Source organism: Mustela erminea, chromosome 14 (assembly GCF_009829155.1).
Source record: "Mustela erminea isolate mMusErm1 chromosome 14, mMusErm1.Pri, whole genome shotgun sequence".
In the NCBI taxonomy this organism is placed as follows: Eukaryota; Metazoa; Chordata; class Mammalia; order Carnivora; family Mustelidae; genus Mustela; species Mustela erminea.
The window spans coordinates 85,859,345-85,882,573 of NC_045627.1; the positions used below are offsets into that span (position 1 = coordinate 85,859,345).

At 49.5% G+C, this 23,229-nt stretch overlaps 2 protein-coding genes across 5 annotated transcripts in view; one reads left to right on the forward strand and one right to left on the reverse strand.

Annotated features, from left to right (window-relative positions):
• Positions 1 to 10,977, forward strand: part of EDRF1 (erythroid differentiation regulatory factor 1) — a 42,444-nt gene extending 31,467 nt beyond the window's left edge. For 3 of the 4 annotated variants that reach the window (XM_032312341.1, XM_032312344.1, XM_032312343.1), the window contains 2 exons: positions 217 to 368; positions 10,129 to 10,977. In XM_032312341.1, coding sequence (XP_032168232.1) covers positions 217 to 368; positions 10,129 to 10,288 — 312 coding nt within the window. In that variant the 3' untranslated portion in view covers positions 10,289 to 10,977. The remainder of the gene's footprint in view (positions 1 to 216; positions 369 to 10,128) is intronic. The other variant, XM_032312342.1, reaches the window with a different exon arrangement.
• A 58-nt stretch (positions 10,978 to 11,035) lies between these two features.
• On the reverse strand, positions 11,036 to 22,073 carry MMP21 (matrix metallopeptidase 21). The gene is made up of 7 exons (XM_032312346.1): positions 19,034 to 22,073; positions 17,964 to 18,426; positions 17,025 to 17,164; positions 16,634 to 16,775; positions 15,363 to 15,620; positions 13,299 to 13,471; positions 11,036 to 13,049 (listed from the first exon to the last, which is right to left on the reverse strand). Exons 1-7 carry the CDS (start codon positions 19,193 to 19,195, stop codon positions 12,750 to 12,752), a joined length of 1,638 nt encoding a protein of 545 aa, XP_032168237.1. The 5' UTR covers positions 19,196 to 22,073; the 3' UTR covers positions 11,036 to 12,749.
• Between the last annotated feature and the right edge of the window lie 1,156 nt (positions 22,074 to 23,229).

Below are 23,229 nucleotides of genomic sequence, written 5' to 3' on the forward strand. Positions count from 1 at the left end.
TTTTCTCAGATTTTAGTCTGTCAGAATGATCTCTGAGGCGGGAGAGCTACTGCCACCAACAAGCTGTGCCTGGAGAGAAACAAATGACCTAGAGTTTCATTTTTGTTTTGTTTTTGGCTAAAAAGTTTACATAGTGAACTGAAACTCTGGTCCCTTCATTTTACCATGAAGCGGTCACTCTCAGGCGGCTTAGGTAAAGTAACTTCTTGTTTTCAGCCTAAAAGCGATGAGTCCACTCCAGCTGCTGATTCCTCTCCGAGTCTTAATCGAGAAGAAGTGGTCAAGCTCCTCAGCATATTCGAATCCCGGTTGTCATTCCTTCTCCTTCAATCCATCAAGCTGCTGTCTTCAACTAAGAAGAAAACAAGGTAAATGCAGTGGTTATTTGTGGAAGTTTCTTTTGTATCACCTTACCTGTAAAAAGGAAGTAATCTCTACTGACCGAATGAAAAGATAGGTTGTATTCATTCTTGTCTTTTATGTGGGTGATCAGGTATTTCAGTGGTGCTTTTCCTGACTTGGTGAATGAGATGAGACTCCTCTCCATGTGCCCTACTGCATATTGGAACTAGAGAAGCAGATCTTGCTTCCTAAGAGTAAATACTCTACTGGTTATAATGCTTTCCCTGAGAGATGACTGGCCCGGCAATGAAGAGTCCGCTGTTTCTAGTAACTCTCCGTTGTCTTTAGTGGGAGGCAAGACTACAGTTTTGATCCTCAGCCCCGAATGTGCTAATAGCAAGGAGATGACAGAGCATCGAAGTCTCTGCAAAGCCCAAGAACTTAGTGAAGAGAAAACAGGGAGCATCTCAGCAAAAAACGTTCTCCTACACCTGTATCAGCTTGTACAGTTCTGGTGTTCTGCCAGAGTCATTATGTTGGCATTATTAATTTAACTTGAAACTCCAGTAGTAAGTACTAGGTCAGGAAGGTAATACAAATAATATGTCTTTCTTTTTTTAAAATACAAGTACGGTCTGACCATATTACAAAATTTGGAAAATAGGAAAAAAATCACTGTACATATATGTTATCAGTTATTCGATGTGTATTTTATCAATTTATAATCTTCAGGTGCTTTGTCTCTGTATTTGTTTTCGTTTACAAATCGTAAAATTTACTTTTGGTGCTATATAGTCCTTCAGGCTTTGACAAACAAAAACAGACAAGTGTCTCCTGCCAAAGCCATGACACAGAACAGTTCCATCAGTCCAAAAATTCCCTCTTGCTGCCTCTCTGTGGTCAGCCCCTGCTCTGCTCCAATTCCTTAGATCTCAAGGAGAAAGCTTGGTGTCTTACCGGTAAGTGTAGCATCAGCTGTGGGTTTTTGTAGCTGCTCTTTATCAAGTTGAGAATGTTCTCTTCTATTCTTAGTTTTTGTCACAAATGGACATGAAATTTTTGTCAGACGTTTATTGATGCACACGTTGAAATGACCATATGGTTTTCCTCCTTTAGTCTCTTGGTATGCTGGAGCTCATTCGGTTTTTTTGAATGTTAAACCAGCTTTGCCTTCCTGAGATAAACCCCACTTTGTTGTTATGTGTCATTCTTGGGTATCCCTGGGATTCTGTGTGCTCATACTGTGTTGAGGACTTTTATGTGTGTTTGTGAGGATGGTTCTCTTCTGTAGTGTGGTCACGGTTCTGGTCTTGTACTGGTTTTGTTTGCTTTTGGGACTGGAGCAGTGCTGGCCTTATTAAATCAATTTGCCAGGTGTTTCCTCTTCTAGCTTTTAGAAGTATAGAGTTATTATTTCTTCCCTAAACTTTTGTTAGAATTTACTAGTGAAATTATCTTAACCTAGGGTTGGCTTTATTGAAAGTGTTTCAGAATGACTTTTATTTCTTTTCGTAGGTAAAGTACTGTTCAAGTTGACTTTTTCTTATTGAGGAATGAAAGTCTATTTTAGCTGTTGTCAGATCAATAGGTTCACAGTATTCTGTATTATCCTGTTAATATCTTAAAGTGTTTGTAGTGATAGCCCTCTTTTCATTCCTGATAATGCCAACTTTTGTGTTCTTTTTTTTTTTCTTTTAGTCTGATTAGGAGTTCATCAATTTTATTGATTTTTTTAAAGAACTGGCTTATTCGATTGATTTTTTTCCCCATTGTTTTTCTATTTCCACTGTCACTGATTTATACATTTCTCTATATACCTTTCCTTCTACTTATTATGGGTTTAATTTGCTCTTTTTCTGATTTCTTAAAGTGGAAGCTTAGATTATTGACTTGAGACCCTTTCTCTTTTTTAATGTAAGCATTTTCTATAAATTTCACTCTGCTTTTGCTACATCTCACAACTGTATTTTCTAATTTCAGTTTAATATTAATTTTTTATATCCCCTGAAACTTCCTCTTTGACCCCTGTGTTATTTAGAAGGCTGCTGCTTAGTTTCTAAATAGTGGAACTCTCCAGGTAATCTTTATTTTGGATTACTAATAATTCCATTGTGCATGGAGACCATACCTAACTTCATATGATTTCTCTTTTTGGTGTACGTTTGTGTTATGGCCTAGAATATGGTGTGTCTTTCCATGTGCACTTGAAATATACAGGTAGCCTGCTGTCTTGGATAGAGACAATGGAAATGTCAATTAAGTTGGTTTATAGTATTCAGGTCTTCTGTGTTCTTACTTTCTGTGTTCTTACTGACTTTCTGTTTTATCGATTACTAAGAGAGGAGTGCAATTCTCCAACTACAGCTGTGGATTCATCTATTTTTCTTTTCGGTTCTGTCAGTTTTGTTTCCTCTGTATTGATGTGGACACATTTCTTTCTTATTTATTTATTTATTTTTAAAGATTTTATTTATTTATTTGACAGATAGAGATCACAAGTAGACAGAGAGTCAGGCAGAGAGAGAGGAGGAAGCAGGCTTCCTGCTGAGCCAAGAGCCTGATGCTGGGCTCGATCCTAGGACCCTGAGATCATGACCTGAGCCGAAGGCAGAGGCTTTAACCACTGAGCCACCCAGGCACCTTGATGTGGACACATTTAGATGCACACACACTGAGGATTGCTTTGTCTTGGAGAATTGACCCAAGATATCATGTGATATCTGCTTTTTATCTTAATATAGCTACTCAACTTTCTTTTGGTTAATGTCTTCTTTTCTTTTAAACTTAACTATGTCATTTTTAGTAAAAGATTCTTATAAATGACATTCAACTGGGTCTTGCTTTTTTTAATCCAAACTTGTAACTGGTGTGTTCAGACCATTCACATTTAAGGTGATTTCATATAGTTAGATAAAATCTAGCATCTTGCTAGCTAGCTGTTTTTTCTCTCTTCTTGAGTTAATTGAACATTTTCTATGATTGTATTAGATTTCACCCTTGATTTATTATTTATACTATTTTTTGAATGTTTTGATGTTTGCCCTAGGGTTTAGGTTCACCGCTTTAATCAGAGACCACTTCCCCATGATATTTTGTGGTACCACATGTTGTATGAAGACCTTCAGATAGTCACTCCCAGTTCCTCCCTCTCATTAGTTGTGTTACCATTCATTTCGCTTTTACATATGTTATAAACACACAATATACTACTACTGTTTCTGCTTTAGATATTACCTTTTAGAGCAATTAAAAATAGAACAATTTATTTTTATATGAATTTATTTTACCTTCATTTATTCCATTTCTGGTGCTCTTCTTGGTATAGATACATTTTCTTTCGGTGTCCTATTCTTTCTGCATGAAGAACTTCCTTTAACAAAGAATTCTTCCATTTTGATTGTCTGAGAAAACCTTTATTCTTCCTTCAGCTTTCGGAGAGGTATTAGCTGGGTATAGAGTTCTCGGTTGACAGACTTTCATCCCACACTTGAAGGATGTACCTCCCTTGCCTTCTGGCTTGCGTGTTCTCTCACAGGAAGCCCGCTCTGGTTCTTACCTTTGTTCTTAGGTATTTGTTTGTTTGTTATAAATGTTTTTTATTTGACACAGAATTAGAGAGTACAGGTAGGCAGAGCAGCAGGCAGAGGGAGAGGAAGAAGCAGGCTTTCTGATGAGCAGGGAGCCTGATGCCTGGCTCAGTCCCAGGACCCAGAGATCATGACCTGAGCCTAAGGCAGCCGCTTAACCAACTGAGCCACCCAGGTGCCCCTATTCTTAGGTATTTAATGTGCCATTTTTCCTTCAGCTGCTTTCAAGATTTTCTCTCCCACTCCCCAGCAGTTTGAACATGATGTTTTTGGGTATGTTGTGCTTTCTCCTTCCTTCATAGGTATTTTTATTTCTTATGTTCCATTTTCTCTTTCTGTGGTGCCAGTTTTACCTATGCTAACCTATCTTCAAGTTCATTGAGTCTTGATTTTGTGTCATTTACAGTTGAACTTGTCAAAAAGCATTCTTTATCTCTGTTTACTCTGTTCCTCATTTCTGGTATTCCCATTGGGTTTTGCTGTAGGTTCCATCTCTCTGCTGAAGCGACCATTCTGATCTTGCACACCGTCCACATTTTCCATTGAGCCTTTTAGTGTATTAATCAGTGTCATTTTAAATCACCTATCGGATAGTTCCAACATCAGTGGCATATCTGAGTCTGCTTCTGTTGATTCTTTGTCTCTTGGTGTATGTTGTTTTCTTACATTTCTGCATCTCCTAGTTATGGGAAACTGGACATCTCAGCCTGAGGGAAATAGTTTTAATCGTGCCTGGAAAGCTCTACACCTGTCCCATGCTAGGCCTTTAGTATGGGGCTTGAGTTTGTTTTTCTAGTCTGGAGCCGAGCTGTGGTTGAGCCTTTGTGTCGCTGTGGTTAACTTTTCACGTCTGGCAGCCTTCAGGTTCCTCAGGCCATGCTTGTGCCTAGTGTGGGGCCAGTCTGGTGAGGGTTTTTCTGAATGTCTCCTCCACCTTTAGTGTTAGGATTTTCCTAAGGAAGGTTTGTGGTACCTCAGAGAGGGTCTGTCTTCACACTCTCACGGTTCTCTCAGCTATATTCCACTCCTGCTTGTCCTTCAGTGCTTCTAGGCTGCTAGGGAGGGCAAAGAAGGTGGGCCAGGCCTTCTCAGTTGGTCTGAGTAAACCTCAGCCTTGAGCAGCCACTGCATCCCTAAGTGCGAGGTGTGTGGCCTCAGACTGTTCCTGCCCCACCGGCAGGGTAGAGTGGCTTTGTCTGCATTGACTTTCACTAGTGCCCTAAGGCTGCCATTGCTCCTTGCCTTCCTCTCCCTCAACTATACCCTGCAGATGAAGGCTTTCAGTCCTTGGAGCAAACGGTCTGGGTGGGGTTGCCGGCCGTGCTGTAGCTCTAGCTGGTCTACTTGCCCGGCCTACATCGCTTTCTTAGGGCTCTCACCAGTTTTTTATGTGAACATCTTGGTGGGTCCTTGAAGAAGAGCCTACGAGACAAGGTGAACTCCTCCTCTGTCTGCAGCCCCCAGGGACCCTGCACTCCCTCGCCAGCCCTCACTCTGCCTCTTCTAGCTCATTAGCTGTTTTAGCTAAATTCTTAGCAGTATCTGGGTATCTGGCTGCCTCTGCCTCAGCCAAGGAAGGACTTCCGGGTCTCCCTGTCCGTCCTTAGTTTTCAGACTCATTGCTTGCGCAGGGATCCCAGCTGGTAGATTCATGCAAAGTCATGAACTTATAGTTTGTCCTGCTTCCCATTGCCGTGTTTGTCAAAGGGTGGGAATGATACTTTTCCCAGCTCTCTACATTCTGAGATTCTCTACATTCAGCTCTCTGCATTCCCTCTCCAGTAAAGGCTCTCAGATCATTCTGTGTGGCCCACGGAGAGCTTTTGTTTGGGGAGGAGCGCTCAGTCTTGGGTGCGCTGCCATCTCGGCCCCAGTGTTCATCCTTGGGTCGGCCCCGTGTCCATCCTTGGGTCGGCCCCGTGTCCTGTCACCATACCCACAGGGAGTGTGGTTCAGCAGGTGACGCCTGTCTTCTGAAGAAGCGAAGAACTAAAAGGCAGAGGAGACAGTGCGAGTAGTGACACACAGCTGAAAAACTTAACGGCTTTCCTGTTTAACAACAGTGGGTAAATTCTAAAATTTTTTCTTGGTTTCCACAAGGTGGCAACATAAACATAGGACATGTGAGAAACAGTGATTCACTGATTTTCATAAATTGATGGTTTGAACAGTTCACTACCAGGTGAAGCTTCAGTCTTACAGTATCTTTTACAAACACAACTGTCAGGGCGCCTGGGCGGCTCAGTCTCCTAAGCGTCTTGCTCTTGGTTTCAGCTCAGATTGTGATCTTGGGGTCTTGAGATTAATCCCCCAGGCCAGCTCTGCCCTGGGCCTGGAGCCTGCTTACGATCCTCTCTCTCCCCCATCCCCACAGACTTGCACACACACTCTAAGAAATAAATTAAATCTTAAAAAAAGAAAAAGTGTTGGGGGTGCCTGGGTGGCTTGGTCATTAAGCATCTCCCTTGGACGCTGAGATCATGATCTCAGATCACGATCATGGCCCCCATCCCCAGTCAGCAGGAAGCCTGCTCCCTCTCCCACTCCCCATGTCTCTCGCTGTCTGTCTCTCTGCCAAATAAATAAGTAAAATCTTTAAAAACAAATAAAAGTTTTAAGGAACTGTCATGTGTACGGCTTAAGTGATTTTTATTTTAGTGGAGGACCAGTCTTACAACCTGTTTTTTCAGGTCATTAATATACTGTTGGAAAAATGCAGCCTGAAGTTTTCATGCATGATGCATCAAGTCCTGTTTAGCTCATTTGTGTTCATTTGTCAAGGTTTATTAAATAAAAGACTGTTAAATGTGATATTTATGTTTATACAATTTATATGCTGATAGGCTTCAAAACCTAGAGAAACCGGTTACTGAGTCAGTAATTGCGTTTCTCCTGTGTCACTGATCGCACGTGGAATCATGGGATTTTATTGTGAGGAGGGAGGCCTCCCGTGCTGTCTCCCCACAATCTGTGAGTGTTCCTGTTTGGAGTAAGGGAGACCAGTTCTTTTTTTTTACTTTTTTAATCGTATTTTAATTTATTTCTTTGAGAGAGAAATCGTATTTTAATTTATTTCTTTGAGAGAGGGCACAAGTTGGGTGGAAGGGGCAGCAAGAGAGAGAGCAGCAGACGCAGGGCTCCATCCCTGGACCCTGGGATCATAACCTGAGCAAAAAACAGATGCTTAGCTGACCGAGCACCCCAGCTGCCCCAGAACTAGACTTTAAAAGGAAATAGTATGTTTGGGTTTTCTTTTGACTATTCTTTACCTACCACAGCGCCGCTTTAAAAAGAAACAGCTTGGGTCGCCTGGTGGCTCAGTGGGTTAAAGCCTCTGCCTTTGGCTCAGGTCACGATCCCAGGGTCCCGCATCAGGCTCTCTGCTCACCAGGGAGCCTGCTTCCTCCCTCTCTCTCTCTGCCTGCCTCTCTGCCTACTTGTGATCTCTGTCAAATAAAATCTTTTAAAAAATAAACAAACAAACAAATAAATAAAAAGAAACTGCTTAGGGGCATCTGAGTGGCTCAGTGGGTTAAGCCTCTGCCTTCAGCTCAGGTCATGATCCCGGGGTCCTGGGATCGAGCCCCGTATCAGGCTCCCTGCTCAGCGGGGAGCCTGCTTCTCCCTCTGCCTGTTGCACTGCCTGCTTATGCTCTCTCTCCATCTCCCTAATAAATAAATAAAATCTTTTTTAAAAAAAGAAACAACTTAGTAATAAAAAATCTTAATTTTCCTAGAATGTTCTTAAGACGACTGACTTCCTCTTATGATGACCAGCGTTGTCCTGCTAGAAATGCTTGTTTTGTCTGTTGGGTTGTGTTTGCTTTTTGGATGAAGAATTTATTTACTCTTGTACTGTACTTTTAATATTCACTGCTTTAGCAGATAGAGCCTTTTGATCTTCTTTTGATGGCTTTGGGGTTTCGTAGAATGAAAGGCTATGCAAAATAGAAGTAATTTCTGAGGGTTTGGAAAGCGCTTGACCACAGTGCAGAGAGCAGATCTTTTGGCTTTATGGGCTGTTCCTGGCCATTTAATATGTACATTTAATATTTGGTTAAGATAAAAGAAAAAGAGAGGAATGGTAGTCACCTTTGGAAAAAAGATAAGCCAATGAAATGTTGGGACCTTTCTTGTTCGAGTTCATGGTTCATTGACACTATTGATGAGAGTTGATTAAGGATGAGAATCATATGTAGAAATTGGAAGATGGGCTGCTTGGGTGGCTCAGTTGGTTAAGCATCTGCCTTCAGCTCAGGTCATGATCCCAGGGTCCTGGGATTGAGCCCGGCATCGGGCTCCCTGCTCGGTGGGATGCCCATTTCTCACCCTCTGCCTGCCACACCCCCTGCTTGTGCTCTCTCAAAAATATTAAAAAAAAAAAAATTGGAAGATTAAGATTTAAGATTCAGAAGTAGGATCAGGACAAATCTCAAAGGGTTTTAAATTTATGATTCCAGCAGCCATGAGTTATCTTCAGGCCACCAGCTAAAATGTGGTATCATCGTCCATGAGGGAAAATTCATTTTTGGAGCACTGGTTTGATTAAGTACTACTGACTTGATTTGCCGGTCGTTTAAATTTCTTATGAGGTCCTCAGAGGTTTTATAAAGTCAGCCCCACCCAGAATGAAAACATAGCCCTCTTAGGCCCAAACTGTAGACAGTGAATGCATTTTAAACGATCACTTTTACTGTGCCACAGGTGGTTTGAAAGGATTGATAAAAGAAGTAGGACTCAGAAGGAGAAGAGACAGGCTAGAGAGGGGTGTGCGGGGCCCACACTCTTTCCAGCCAGGGCCCGTGGTCAGCCCCAGTGTGGACAGGTGGGTCCTGGTGAGGAAGAGTGAGTGGAGCCATGGAAAGGAGGAGTTGTTCTCATAGCCCAAGCCTTGATGTACACCAGAGGGAGGTTCTAGACTGCTGGTTTGCTCTCTGGCCGGCCTGATGGGCGCTCGGGCAAAAGCAGAACATTGGCACATTGGTGAACTGAAAACAGGGCATTTGAAGTCAGAATATGTTTTGACATGAATCCAAATTATTTAGCCCTTTTGAGCCTTGGTTTTTACATACATGAGGTACGAATGAATACTTCCTTGTCCTTCTGAAGCAGTGGTTACCACGCGGTTCAGATGCAAACGAGCACATTCTGCAGAGACAATCTGCTGTCAGCTGTAGATGGTCACGTGTGGCCAGAGAGTCGGTATTGCATCTGGACTCGTTTAAAAAAGGAAAAAAGGGCGCCTGGGTAGCTCAGTCATTAAGCATCTGCCTTCAGCTCAGGTCGTGGTCCCAGGGTCCTGGGATCGAGCCCTGCATCGGGTTCTCCACTCAGCGGAAAGCCTGCTTCTCCTCCCACTCCCCCTGCTTGTGTTCCCTCTCACTATGCCTCTTGCTGTCAAATAAATAAATAAAATCTTTTTTAAAAGTTGGGGGTGGGATGCTAGAGTGAACTGCCATGTAATTAGTAATCTTTTCTCCTGGTAAGATAATCTATTGCTCTGTCCTGTGGGGGACCTATTTTCAGAGCAGCTGAGTCTGTCAGAACAGTTCTTGAGTATGTCTCGGACCCTGTGCCCGAGGGGTGTCGTTCACACGAAGTTCATGGGCGGTGTAGATACGTTGAGGTGGGCTAACTCCCAAGTCTGGAGTCTGGGCTTCCGGCCGGCACAGTTCTAGCCCTACGGAGAGCATCCCCACCTTCACGCTGGTTGATCTCGGGGGGTCACGCTCAGCGCAGAGAAGGGAGGACATAGAGGACAGCTTTCCATGCCCTCCCTTGCCTGGCTCCGCCGGATTCTCTTCACCGCGTGTGTCACTTGACACGCTGTTCCCTTCTGGCTCCATGTGCGTCTTCGCCCCCGCCCCAGCCCAGCTCCCACCTGAGTGGAACGCTGTGCCGAGAGGGCGGGGGCGCTGGGTCTGGCTTGTCCGCGGCCGGGAGCCGCTCCCCATGCATGGGAGGCGCTCCGAGACTCATAAACAGAAGGAACGTTGGTTCTGATGGATGTAGTGGAGTACGTGTCCACGCACAGGCCTGTGAATGGTGGATACAGAAGGTGAGTACGAAATGCACAGAACTAGAGCACCTGCTTCCCCGTGGAGAGTGACGGGCCGTTCCTGTAGATGGTTTGGAGTCTTCTTGAGCTGTTGGCAGGCGTCCCTGTGCACTTCACTTCTTTGCTTTTGTTTTAACACAGCAGTAATACCGAAGATGACGCAGTCCTCAAAACCAACAAGCAGATCTACTCCCAGCTTTTGAGAGCTACTGCTAACAAAAACGCAGCCCTTCTGGAGAGAATCGATGTTCTCGTCCATCTGCTGGACCAGCTCGCTCGCGGCGGCGGCGGGGTGCAGTGACTCGTGCCCCAGGCCCCGGCCATGGAGATGCTCTAGTGCCTTCAGCTCTCGGGGGCAAGTTTGTCCACTCGGTGCTTCGTGTCATTAAATATGAGGGAAATATCCACTTACAGCAGGCCCGGCAGGGGAGACTCAGAGTGCTCTTTTCCCGTGACAGACGAGTCATGGTTGAGTTCTTGGACTTCTCCATTGGAAGTGCTACAACCAGAATCCGACTTGGAGCCCCTGGCACTTGTTTCTTGGAGAAGTACATGGTACCTCCGTATTCGCAGACTTGCTGTGGTGGCCGGTACACTTGTAGACATTTTTGAAGTATGTTAAGCTACATGGGTTTAAGATAATAATTATTTTGAATGACGTTACTTTGGTCAAGGGAACTTTTATCCAGATGACTCTAGTGGTTCAGATGGGTTAAGGCAATGTCCTGTGCATCTGCAGGGTCTCCTCCTCAGCTGCACAGAAGAAAGCCTGTCCTCCTCCAGCTTCGGTGCGGGATATGGTAGAGACTGGCCGCTGTGCCAGTGTCTGTATTTAATGCATGTTTCTGAAAGGATCCGCTCTTCTTTGACTTTGTATGACAGTTGATCAAGAATAGGTACTACTCCCCCCCTTTTTTTCATTTTAAACTTGAAACTGTGAATAAGGTAAGAAAACTATTTTGAATAAATAAATTATTTATTTAAAATGTCTGTATTTTTCCATTTTATGTTCTTCGCTTTGATTGAACTGGTTTAATGAGTGAATTTTACAAAGGAAAGATTAAAACATTAAAAATAAAATCGTGCTACTAAGTTCTCTCTGGAAAGTCACACTCACAACTTGCCACTGTTGATGAGTAGCTCCTGTCCCCTGGCCTACAGACGGCCTCTATTTTTTTCCGAGCTACAGCATGCGATGCTGTGCTTGTCCTGTCCTGCTAAAATCCGTTTCAAGGAAATGGAACAGAAATCAAGCCGACTCTTTCCTGTCAGGTAGATGGTTGGGACTTTGGTGCATGAGGGCTTTGTAGACAAGAGCCTGCCCTGCCTCCAGGTCCGCTGGCCTGGCCCCCAAGGTCCATTCCAACCTCCTCCGCCATCTGCAGACCCCTTTCCCGGCAGATCATGCACAGCCCCTCTGCTCAGCAGCCACACCTCTGTGGAGGAATCTGAACTCCGTGGAAAGGTGTTTGAAGCTGAGTTTTTACGGGGCGCTTTCTCACGTGCTGGGACTTTCACGTGTTCCTTGTAAGCGTGTGGACACCTGTCCCAGCTTTGCAGAGCTCCTGCTGGCCCCTGGCCGTCTGCCCACTTCCTTGTTACTTAGTTTATACTTCCTTGGGAAAGATTTGCATCCATTTTCAAAAATTACTGAGACATTTAAAGTTTTGACTAAGTCATGAAGCCGATGCACAGAATCAGCCGTGTCTCCTGTCAGGACAGCGGTCACTCCGCTTCCCCTGCCGGCAAGCGCTGTCTCTGTGGGTTAAATCTACACACCTCCATGGGGACGATCTGATTTTGAAGCAAGCCAGCGTCAGGGATGTCGCCGACCTTCCCTCTGCTGTTTTCTGGCCTCTCCTTGGCTGAACAGCCTTTTCGTCCAGAGGAGTATTTGTTTTTAAGCAAGAAGATACCACTTGTAGCTGTCTTCCCTTGTCCAAACAAGAATACGAACATCCCTACAGGGGAAGAGAGGGCTTTTAGAGGGCTTTTTCAATGTTTTTGTCATCTGCTGACTTTAAATTCATGCTGCTTAAAGTGCTCATGTCTTAAGCTGTTACTTGAGAACTGTGCCACCCGTGGCCTGATCACTGAGATGACTTGTTTTGCAGTCAACTTCAGGGCAGGGATGGAGAGAAGGTTGCCTGGATGCTGGGCTGGGGTGTGGAGGTGAGGTGGCCAGCAGCCACCACGTCTGACTCTGAGAAGGACACAGTTGTGAACTCCAGTTTCCTCGACTAGAAATGTGCACAGTTGTAGGTTCCCTGGCACTCTCCAGACTTGTGAAGATCAAGAGAGAAATACACGGGAAAACCTATACACTGTCACGGATTAGAAAAATATAAATTATTGTGACAGGAACTATGGACTGCAGTCAACTTGAAATCTGTGACCTTTCCCGCTGAAGGCTCCCAGGGAACTGTGTACCCTTTCCATGACTGGATCCTATGGCTATCGCTACATTTTTGTCCACTCACAAAATCGGGGTGCAGCGGGGATGGGTGGTGGAGAGACAGGGATTCCTCGGGGTTCTTTTTTTTTTAACCTTTCCTAAAAGATTGGCAAAATTATTCAATGCATTACTTTTTTTGCCTGAGAAATTCCCTTCTAAATCAAGTATTTTAGAAGTTCAAGTAATGCTTTTTCCATTGGCTTTTAGCCCTATTTACTTTAGTTACTAAAAATCTGGTTTGTTTCCTTTGCAAAAGAAACCAGACTTAGACGAGAAATCTTCTGACTCCATTTGCCTATTTCTTCCATTACATGTTCAGAGTGGAGGTGTGGACGTCACAGATGTCAAACCAGCGTTCTGAGATGGACTGCTTCGGAAATAAGCCATTTGAAGGAAGCCAAGAATGCTTTTGTTTGTCCTTGTCGTTAACTACTTTCCAATACGCATTGCCTTTGAAAAAGAAAACGGAGTTGTGTGCGTAGGAGTAATAGGCAGAGTCTATATTCCTGAAGGGATGGTTTCGTGGCTCTATTCCCGGAAACACTTCAGTGATCTTCTTCGGGTAAGAATCAAGTACTCGATCTCTATTGACATCAAATGCAAACACCTGCAAAGCAAGTAAGAGAGTAAGGCTGGCTTTTCTGAAAACCATTGATTTTTAAGTTAATTTCTAGGAATGAGGTAAGTAAATCTACGGCTTTGCACTAGATTCTCTGGACTTGAACTTCGTTCTCCATATGGTGGGATCTGCCATGACCATAGAGGCCTGAGGCAACTGAGAACAACTTTGAACAAAGAACCTGAATTTCAAGTAGGGCTGAAGAAGCAACACGGGGCTGGAAAGCCTCCTACTTACGAGGGACTCTTTGAAGAAGTAAATTAACTGCTTTCTTCGGTCATAAAAGGCAGTGTCCAGGGGACTTGGGATGCCGGGAAATCCTTCTGAAATCAATTTGGGGTAGCTTCTTCCTTGTTCATCTTCTGTGTAGGTCTGATCCTTGTCACTGTTGTATCTCCAGTACTGATTCCCTGAGGACCAAACAAAAAATGCTAATATGGCTTACTACCATTTAATTAGAGCCATGAGGAGGTAACTTTAGGAAGTCCTGGACTAGAACTTAGACTGGCAACATTCAAAGATTCTTATCCATGTGACTCCACCCACGGTCCTTGTAAGCTTATCATTTTGCTCCCTTTCATTTCAAGATCCAGATGCTAATTTCAGGCTCTGAAACAGCATAGGATTATTCTAAGATCTCCTTACTAGTTCCTAATGCTGACTATTAACATACTGTCATCAGAAGATAGAACACATCCACCGGTTCAATATTTTGTGCTCACAACCTATACCACGTCACCGCCAGTTACCTTCCTTAGCCACCAACCATGTGGGCTCCCTTTCCCTCATTCCCTCCCCTCCCCACCCCCTCCATCCCCTCCCCACCACCACCAACCCCTGGCCAAAAGTTTGCCATTTAGAACAGTGAATGACCGTGTGTCCAGCCGGGGGTGTGGTTCACTCTAACTGGAAGACTTTTTTGAATTCAAAGTATTCACAGCAAGTTAACTTTAAGGTATTTTTAAAGCTCCAGGCATAAAGTACAGCCATATGATAGCAATCCCCCACAATGACCTAATTCTATAATTAAGAATCTTTGAATGTTGCCAGTCTAAGTTCTAGTCCAGGACTTCCTAAAGCGTGGAACGCTGTGCTTCTAACTCTGTAAGATCTAAACCAGAGAAGTCCACCCTCGTAATTTCTTTATGTAACTGAACCAAAGCAATTCTTCCTTCGTGTGATGTCAGGAAAATTAAGACCAAACTCCTGTGCGGCCCAGTCTGTACACAGCATCCTTCTGGCTGGGCTCTGGCCTCACGGAGTCCTGAGTGGTTTCAGGCAATAGGGTCGTATTACTAGGGAGTGGGGTAGAGACAGGGTACACAGCTTCCCGCTAGGGCGTACGTTTGGGGAAGGGGGAAAAAACCAGCAACCGCAGAATCTTGTTTGTGTTTAGATGCCACGTATTTGATTTGCTAAGGCAGCCCCCCTCAGTGACAGGCACAGAGGTCAGAGCAAGGCGATCTATGAGTGAAGGGAGGAAGCTGCAGGAGACCCTTGGCCAGCCTGCTCCGTGTCCCCCCCTACTACCACCACCACTGGGGCCCCCACCTCAGTTTCTGCCTAACACGAAAATACAGATCTTCCCTGCTCGGAAACCACGATTCCTCACTGTCTGCTGGGTGAGGTCCAGCCAGCCCCTGAGCATGGAGGCTCTGGGTGCTGAGGCTGCCCGGGTCTTTCCAACCTAATCTCATCCCATGTGGGGGCCTTGTCATACCTCCATGGGCTCAACTGTCTCTCCCTTCTGTGTTTTCACCCTCTCTAACCCCAAAGCTCTGCTTCGGCCTCCTGTGTCTCACTGCCCCCTCATCCCCCATCCGTACCGCCCCCACCACGCTATTCCCTGTGTCCCTTTCGGGGCACCTGGGGTCCTATGTGTCCTCCAAGGCTAGGGCAAGCCCTGAATTCTGGGTGGCTCCAGCATCTGGTTCCAGGGGCAGTGGCCACCTTGTCCACTCATCCTTCCCTTCACCACATAATTCTAGTGGGCCACTTCTAAGGTCTGTTCTCTCCAGAACTAGTCTTTGGCAATCACCTCAGGGCCTGGCACAGTTGGTCGTTCAGTCAGTCAGTCCTTCATTCACTCATCTGTTCCTTTGATGCATGGGTGCCTCCTTCCAGAGATCGGGGATACAACACCGTCCCTGTGCTCACAGAGCTCCCAGTCCGATGGAACAGACAAATTACGTGAGGACTTGCGGGTGCGTTATGCTGAGACTCCCTGGTATGGGGTTCAAATGTTTGTTCCCAGTGCATCCGGGGAATAAAAGGAACAGAGCCGTCCATGAGAACCTTTACCTTTAAAAAAATAACGCTCATCCCTCCCCCACGTCCAGAGGTGGACATAAGCGTCGATGTTCTGTGCTGGGATTCCGTGCCAGCCCCTGAGGATTTGGAGAGGATCCCCGTAGCGCGTCCTGTTGTTTCGGTTTTCGTAAAGCCAGTACCAGCTGTTGCGGAAAAAGTAGGTGCTGAACCTCAGCGTCACGGCACCCTGTGGGTTTCGCTCTCTGCGAATCCAGTCAAATGCGGTATCAAACGACCCTTCACATGAACCTGAGGGGAAAATGTCCAGCCACTTGTCTCCTGCTGCAAAAACCAACAATCGCTACTTCCATGTGTCTCTCAAACAAAGACAACTGCGAAGCTGGAGTTTTCTGTCCAGTGTCTCACAGCAAGATACCCTCCCCCACAAGCCTGAAGCAGGCCCACCTGGCGGAGCTGGAGGAGCCGGAGGGGCCCCGAGGCAGTGTCAGCTCACAGGGCCCGTTCTCGCTAATCTTTGTGCAGGAGATGACTCTCCGGAGGGTCCCGGTTTTGGATCCTGGCTGTGTGATCACCCTATACATAGCCGATGCCCCTTGATGGCTCATCTGACATCATTAGAGGCAAGCGGTTCAGTTCTGGGCACACACAAGAGTAAGATTTCCTCTGCAGGAAAGAAACCCATCCTGGCCCTCATTGTCACTATCCAAATGTGCCGAGAGCATCTCCGCGGAGAATGGCTGGAGTGGAACAGAAACGGTGGTGCTCTCTCTTCTAAATGGGAAAGGGGAGAGTAGCTTTCTTCCCCTCAGCCTCAACGCTAGGTCATTAATCACTTCTATTAAACAGTGAACCCTTAGCACTCTATAATTAAAGAGAGATTAAAGTTGATCTTGGCAAGGCTCCTGCTGTTCTTTGCCTTGGGACGACTGGAAGCTTCTTCCAGGGGCTTCCAAGTGCCTGCAGGGCCAGTGGGAGGCCACTGCCGGAGTGGCCCACTGCTCTTTAGGAAGCTGCCATATTCCCCTCCTTCCTCCCAGAGACAACGTAGCCCAGGGAAGAGGGAACATCCATGGGAGAGCTTTGCTCGGCACCGGTGGCCACGTCCGGGCACGGCCACCTTGAAAGAAGAGAATTCCCGTCACAGAGCTAGAAGGCAGCTCCCCTCCCGTGCGGCCGGAGTGGCACTATTTTGTGCTCCTTGGGGGCAGCCTCCCGATCAGGAGTGAGTGGGGTCCTGTCATGCTTGGAAATACTGAATGTCCTCTGTGAGCTCTGTGGACGGCCTTCCAGAACAGTCTTACCATACAACTTTTGAACTGCTTTTCTGTCTGACCAGTCCAACTCAAACACAGGCTCCTGGGGGATGTAATTCGGCTGCATTATGGATCCTGGTCTGTAGGTGTGAGGAAGGCCGAGTACGTGGCCAATTTCATGGACGGCCACCTAGAGGGAACACAAATCACGGGTGCGGAGTCAAGCCTGGGTGTCTGTCACGTGCCCCCCCCAACTCCGGGGGCAGGCCTGTGCTTTAGGAGGAGATGCACATGTTAAGGAGAAGGCAAGTGGTGGGGAGAATCAGGGAGCTTTCTCAGAAGGCTGGGGACACTTCCCCCGAGAAGGCCTGGCGTCCTGCACTCCCGCCGTGCTGCACACCCTTTGCCTGGCCGCTCGGAGCAGCTGCAGACCACTTACTTTGAGAAGGCTGATGCCCACGTCACTGCTTGGAGGTGTGAAGTGCTCGTCGTCATCGAAGTGGATGTCGCCCAGGCGCCAGGCATGTGCAAACTCCTGCCCGCTGCCATCAAAAACCCGAGGACAGCCCAGGTGCCGGCCTGGCCAGGGGAGAGGGAGCATGGACACAGGAGTCTTCGTGGCCTCCAGGGGCTTGAAGTCCAGGAGCAGAAGCAACAGCTCCCGACTCCTGCAACAGGCTGGTGTCGAGTCTAAACACTTGGAAACAGCTGCCCAACAAACCTCCCCGGCGGAGGGGAGGCGGGGGGTGCCCTCCGAATGCTTAGGGAGGAGACAAGATCTGAGCTGGATCCTCCCAGCTGACTGGACAGGACATGAAGGAGATGCTGCCCGATGGTCAGGTCCCTCCCCTGTGTACGGTTTTCAGCTACGCTCGCAGCACACCAGCATCCCTAGCTCCCAGGGGGCTGCAGAGAAGTTATACTGTCCAAACCCACCCAGCTAGGCGGTGGTGGGCCTGCTGGTGGGGGCCCCCAGACCACCACTGGCTAGTTCTCCCCAGGAGTGGCAGGGAGGGGGCACCCCTGCCCTGCTGGGCACTGGAGCTCTCTGCAGCAGTGCTCATTGGGGACAAGCACAGGGATCCGCACCAATGTCCCCACGTCACCACCCCTAAATCGCTGAGGCAGGCAGGCCATGCCCTTCCCAGTGAGTTGTAATAAAGCAGCACCGAGGGTTTGCCGGCTGTGCTTACCCCTGGCACGTGCCACCTCGGACACCCCAGGAGGCTCTGCAGGTGGCCCAAGTCGGGGGGGTGGGGGGATCCCCCAGTCGGCCTGTTGGCCCCCCCTGGTCTCCCCGTGCGAACTGGGCCGCGCCTCCGGCCGCGGGGAAAGCAATGGGAACACAGCCCGCCTGGAGCGTCTGGGCCCTTCTCACCTCGCCCGAAGCCCAGCTTTATGTCCACGGCGGCCCCGGGGGAGGCGAGGTCCTCGCGGAAGTCCAGCGGCATCACCTCGCTCCACATGCGGAAGGCCAGTCTGAGGATGTGCCTCTGCTCGTCCACGGCCAGCTGCCCGCTGGCGCCCTCCCCCAGCAGCCGCCAGGTCAGCGTCCTCTTGGCGAAGGCCCGGGTCCCCCCGCGGGGCGTGGCCACCTTGGGCTGTGGTGGCCGCGGCCGTAGGGAGCGCTTGGGCCGGGCGGGGGGCGGCGGGCGCGACAGGAGCCGCGTGTCGGGGACGCCGCAGCGCGGCCTGTTCATGGCCGCCAGCGTGACCGCGTCCAGCCGCCCGCTCGCCGGCAGCGCGTTGACCTTCTGGAACCTGCGCACGGCCTCGGCCAGGCCGGTGGCCCGGGGGCCCGCGGGCGGCGCGTCGGCCCAGCCGTACTTGGACAGGAATCGCTGCGGGAAGAGAAGTACCGACCGCGGGGCGGGGGGCGGACTGAGCGGCAGGACGTGGGGGAGACAGGACGCGCGAGGCCCGTGTGTCCCCGTGCAGGTCTGTGTTCGCGGGGGTGGTTGCCCGTGTGGGGCAGCATTTCCAGTCCGTGGTCTCCGGTTGTCTGTGGGAGGCCCTCGCCTGAGGCGGTGTGGCTGCGCACGTGCCTGCGTGTGCGTGTGTGCTCCTGCGCACGTGCCTGCGTGTGCGTGTGTGCTCCAACGCGTGTGCCTGCGCGTGCGCGTGCGCTCCTGCGTACGTGCCTGCGTGTGCGCGTGTGCTCCAGCGCGTGTGCCTGCGCGTGCGCGTGTGCTCCTGCGTACGTGCCTGCGTGTGCGTGTGTGCTCCAGCGCGTGTGCGTGTGCTCCTGCGCGTGTGCCTGTGTGTGTCCGCCTGTGCCCTGGCCTGCATGTGCACGTGTCTGTGTGTGCCCGTGCCCGCCTGCGGTGTGCACGAGTCCGCGTGTGCGCGTACGGATGTGCTGCCTGCCAGGGGCGTGCACCGGCCTGCGTGCACGCGCCCTCAGGTGCCCGCGCCCGTGAGTGTGGAGGGTGCCGGGGCTGCTCCTACCTGCGCAGTGAGGGGGTCCGCGATGGGCTGGGCGCGGCGCAGCGGGGCGGGCTCCAGGTCCGAGCGGTCCCGGCTGTGGAAAAGCGGCTCGGGCCGGGCTGGCCCGGGGGCCGCGAGCCAGCAGAGCAGCAGGGCCCGGCGGACGGCGGAGGCGGCCAGCATGGCCCCGGCCGAGCTCCCGTCCCCGCCACGCGTCTCCCTCCTGAGGCGCGGGCCCCCCGGCGCTTTTATAAGCGGCCCCAGGGAGACGCGCGCAGGCGAGGCTTCCCACCCAGGCCCGAAGTGTGCCCACCAGGAGGCCCGGCCGGCCCTGGACGCGCCGCCCTTTGAAGACCCCAGGAGCACGCTTCTCGTTGGGGTGAGAATGTTTGCGGCTTCCTCGGGTAATTACATCCCGACCTGGCAGCCGCCTGCCGATTCTGTTTCTGTGGTGACGGGCCGTGGGCGAGCTGCTGCCGAGTGCGCGGGGGACCCGCCGCCGAGCACCCGCCGGCCCTGGTCGCAGAGGCGCGGAGCCTCGCCCCCGGCAGCCTGCTGGGCCCAGGGCACCTGCGGCTGTACCATCCGCTGGCTCCAGCCGCTGGCTCGTAGCTTGCGTCCATTTTCCTTCTCGGTTAGCTGCGGCTGGGGATGCTTTGTTGCTCTGATCGGTTCTTGTTGTTCTTGCTTCTTTTTATAAAAGGAATAATCAGGATAGGCAAAAGTAAATTCTGGAGGAAATCCTGTGATCCTCATGGTGACATTTCGGGGAACATTCTCACAGGTACATGTGTCGTGTACATGCGCAGTGAAGGATTTGTATTCAGATGATTTTATATGCATCGTGTTCTCTATGCTGTTCCCGTAAACTCCAGGGAAGGTCATGGGCGCCTTTCTGTGTTCATGAATATAGGTGTTTGCAGCCCTAGTTAATGGCTGTGTGCTGTCCCAGTCTGTGGGCCAAGGCCTTTTTACACGAGGATGAACTAGAATCACCTGAGGTTCTAGAACTGCCCTCTGTTCCCCCTCTTGAAGGAATCTACTGGAGGAAGGAAAGAGGAAGAAAAAATTAGCTCAGCTGCCTGGGAGTTGTAACTGGTCATGTCCAGAGAGCCTGAGGGAAGAGCGTAAGGCCCTCCAGGCACTATGGCTACGGGTGAGAGCCTGGAATGCCAGTGTCACGGGTCGGACAACAGCAAGGGTGCAGGTGTGCGGGCTGTCCTTTACTCATTCATTCATCAAATGCTCCTTCCTCTTCTAGGGACAGGGGATATGGAAATGAACACGATGCACTCGCTCTTTGCCCGCATGGAACTTATATTAAGTGGAAGAGACAGACAATAAACAAGCCAATGAATGAAAAATTAAAATGGTGACAGGAACTACGAATGCAGATCAGGAAAGTGAGTGCCTTAGAGGTGGGCAGTTGATATTAGGGGTCTAGGAAAGACCGATCGCAAAGATGAAATGTAAGCAATGAAAGAAAAGTAAGAGGGACAATGTCACATGTGATTGGGATTCGTGGGTGGTGTGGGCAAAGGAAAAGAAAATGCCCTGAGGCAGGACCCAACCCTTGCAGAATAACAGGGCAGTGTGGTGGATGTCAGTGAGGCGGCGGGAGGGGACTTGAGGATGGAACAGAGGGTGGATGGGAAGATGATGAAGGACCTGGAGGTCAGATAATTTGGTTTCTACCTGAAGTTCGTTGGGGACCTTTTGAGCAGGAGAGTGACTTTATTGCTTCATTATTTAAAGAATCCACCTGGGGCGCCTGGCTGGATTAGTCAGAGGAGCAGGAGACCCTTGATCTTGGGGTTGTGAGTTCAAATCCCACGTTGGGTGTAGAGATTACTTAAGTAAATGCATAAACTTAAAAGAATCCTTCCAGCTGCTCTGTGGAAGATGGATAAAAGGGGGTGCAGCCCCGAGGCAGGTGTAGACTGCAGTCCCTCCAGCGTGCCCTAGCAGCCCTTCTGTGCCAGGTTGGCCTGATGGCCCTGTAGCCTAAGATCCCTCAGGGGTCTCTAGGATATTGGGTTTCTGGACAGGGCACCGTACCAGGCTGTGACGCAGGGGGATCCATTCCTAGTGATGTCCCTGGAGCAGGCGTTTGGCCTCACACCGATGCTGCAGTGACAAGGCCGGCCCCAGTGACAGCAGGGTGTTGCACTCACAAGGAACTGGGCTGCTCGTCAGGCCAGCTGCACAGCCCCACTCAGTTCCTGTCAGCTCAGAGACATCTGGGGCCGGCCCCGTACCAGGTGGGGACACAGGAACGAGTGGGGTTGGGGAGGCATGACTTTGGAGTGGGGGGCCATGGGGTTGCAACCCTCCCAGGGCTGTCCAGGTGTAATGGGTCCCTGCAACCACCTGCCAGATCTTGGAGGTTCATCAGGAGGCCCTATCTGGGCTCAGTCCCATAAACTCGGCAGGTGTTTTCGACACCACATCACCTTTCAAAGCTGTGTCCTTAGAACAGCGTCTGGGAGCGGGAAAGGCAAGCCGAACGGAACCCACGTTCCAAGCACTGGGAGTGGGTGAGGAGCATCGGCGTGCCCGAGTCCAGCTCACGGGACAATCGGCAGTCACATCTTTTAGGTGACCTTCCCCCGCAGGGTCGCTCACATTCAGCTGTGCCCGCAGACCCACAGACCGCCCACCCCCAACTGTGTCTCCTGTGGATGTGCTCTCCTAGCTCCCAAACCAGCACCACCGGCTGGGAGGGCTCCGTGGTCACTCCTGGGGCTGTGGCAGGAGAGGACACCTAGCCAGCTGTCAGGAGACAGGTGTGGCTCATGTATTTTCTCATAGTTAGCCTCGCATCCGCTGCAGAAGCAAGCCCCAGGCATCCGATATAATCCTGTGCATAAATATGTCCGTATGGGTCTCTGCATGGTAGACTGTTGGGAAAAAAAAGCAAAGCACACCACCATCATCATGCCTTAAAACTGAGCAACAGCATCTGACAGGATCACGCGCACCCAGGCAGAGTTCACATTTTCAACTCCAGCCTCTTTCATTGCATTTTATTTATTTACTTTTAAGATTTTATTTATTTGACAGAGAGACACAGTGAGAGGGGGCCACACAAGCAGGGGCACAGGGAACCCGATGTGGGGCTCGATCCCAGGACCCCGGGACCAGATCTGGGCTGAAGGCAGATGCCTAACAACTGAGCCACCCAGGTTCCCCCCACATTTTAAATTAGCTTTTGATTGGAAGGGACATCCTGAATACTTTCTGTAGAACCAAATGAAGATGAGAAGCACGAGTGACTTCCAGTGGTACTTCCCACGTGACCGTGGCACCCGACATTTACATAGAGCCGGAGAGGGGCTGGCCTCAGCGCTGGGGGGCTGCTGGTCCCTACACGTGCCCACCGGACCTGCTCAGCTTGTGTACCTGGACTCCCGTGAGAGGCCCGGGAAGCTCATCCCTCATCTCACGGAGTCGGCCTGGCAGGCTCTCTGCACCGCGTGGCCAAAGGGGCCGGGCTACAACCGGTGCCCTACTTGAGTTTCTTCCCACTGTGCCCTGTGTCCTACCTGTCATAGACATGTGTCATTTACATATATAATATATATAAGCACTCTCACAGGTGTCAATCATGACAGTGTGTATGTGTCAGCTGCATTTAGCAACACACTTCACGTATGCATGCATGTCAACGGACATGTACATCTGAAATGGCCACAGAGAATTATTGCACCGTGTGGCCAAAGCCAAGTGCAACTTTCAGGTTTAAGGGTCGTATTCACCTTCCACATGATTGGGTTGTGTTTTGGTTTTTTTAATTGGAATCTCAAACTGTTTTGTTTTGTGTGTTTTTTTTAAAGATTTTATTTGAGAGAAAGAGAGAAGAGGATGAGCAGGGGAGGGGGTAGTGGGAGCGGAAGCAGCAGGCTTGCCGCTGAGCAGGGAGCCCGACATGGGGCTCCATCCCAAGACCCTGGGATCATGACCCAAGCCAGAGGCACACACTTAACCGACTGAGTTGCTGTGGTGCCCCTGAAACTGTGTTTCGATTAGAAGATAATCCTAAATGTTTTCTCTTGGGGAAACCAAAACCTTCACAGGTGCAAGATTTAGAACAAAATTATTCAAGATGCCACCTAGGCACGATCTTTCCTGGGAGGCTAACGTTCCGAACACGGAGCAGAATTGAGAACTCTGTGGTTGAGTGCTGGTGTCCTGAGGGTTGATGTCACACAGCCTGA

Bases quoted from the DNA above. Each gene is read 5' to 3' on its own strand.
- MMP21 (XM_032312346.1), bottom strand. From the start codon at position 19,195: ATGCTGGCCGCCTCCGCCGTCCGCCGGGCCCTGCTGCTCTGCTGGCTC. The intron at 17,165-17,963 runs GTGAGAAGGGCC...TCCCCTGGCCAG, and splicing joins AAAGCTGGGCTTCGGGCGAG to GCCGGCACCTGGGCTGTCCT. The intron at 13,472-15,362 runs GTAAAGGTTCTC...TTTGGTCCTCAG, and splicing joins TGAGCGTTATTTTTTTAAAG to GGAATCAGTACTGGAGATAC.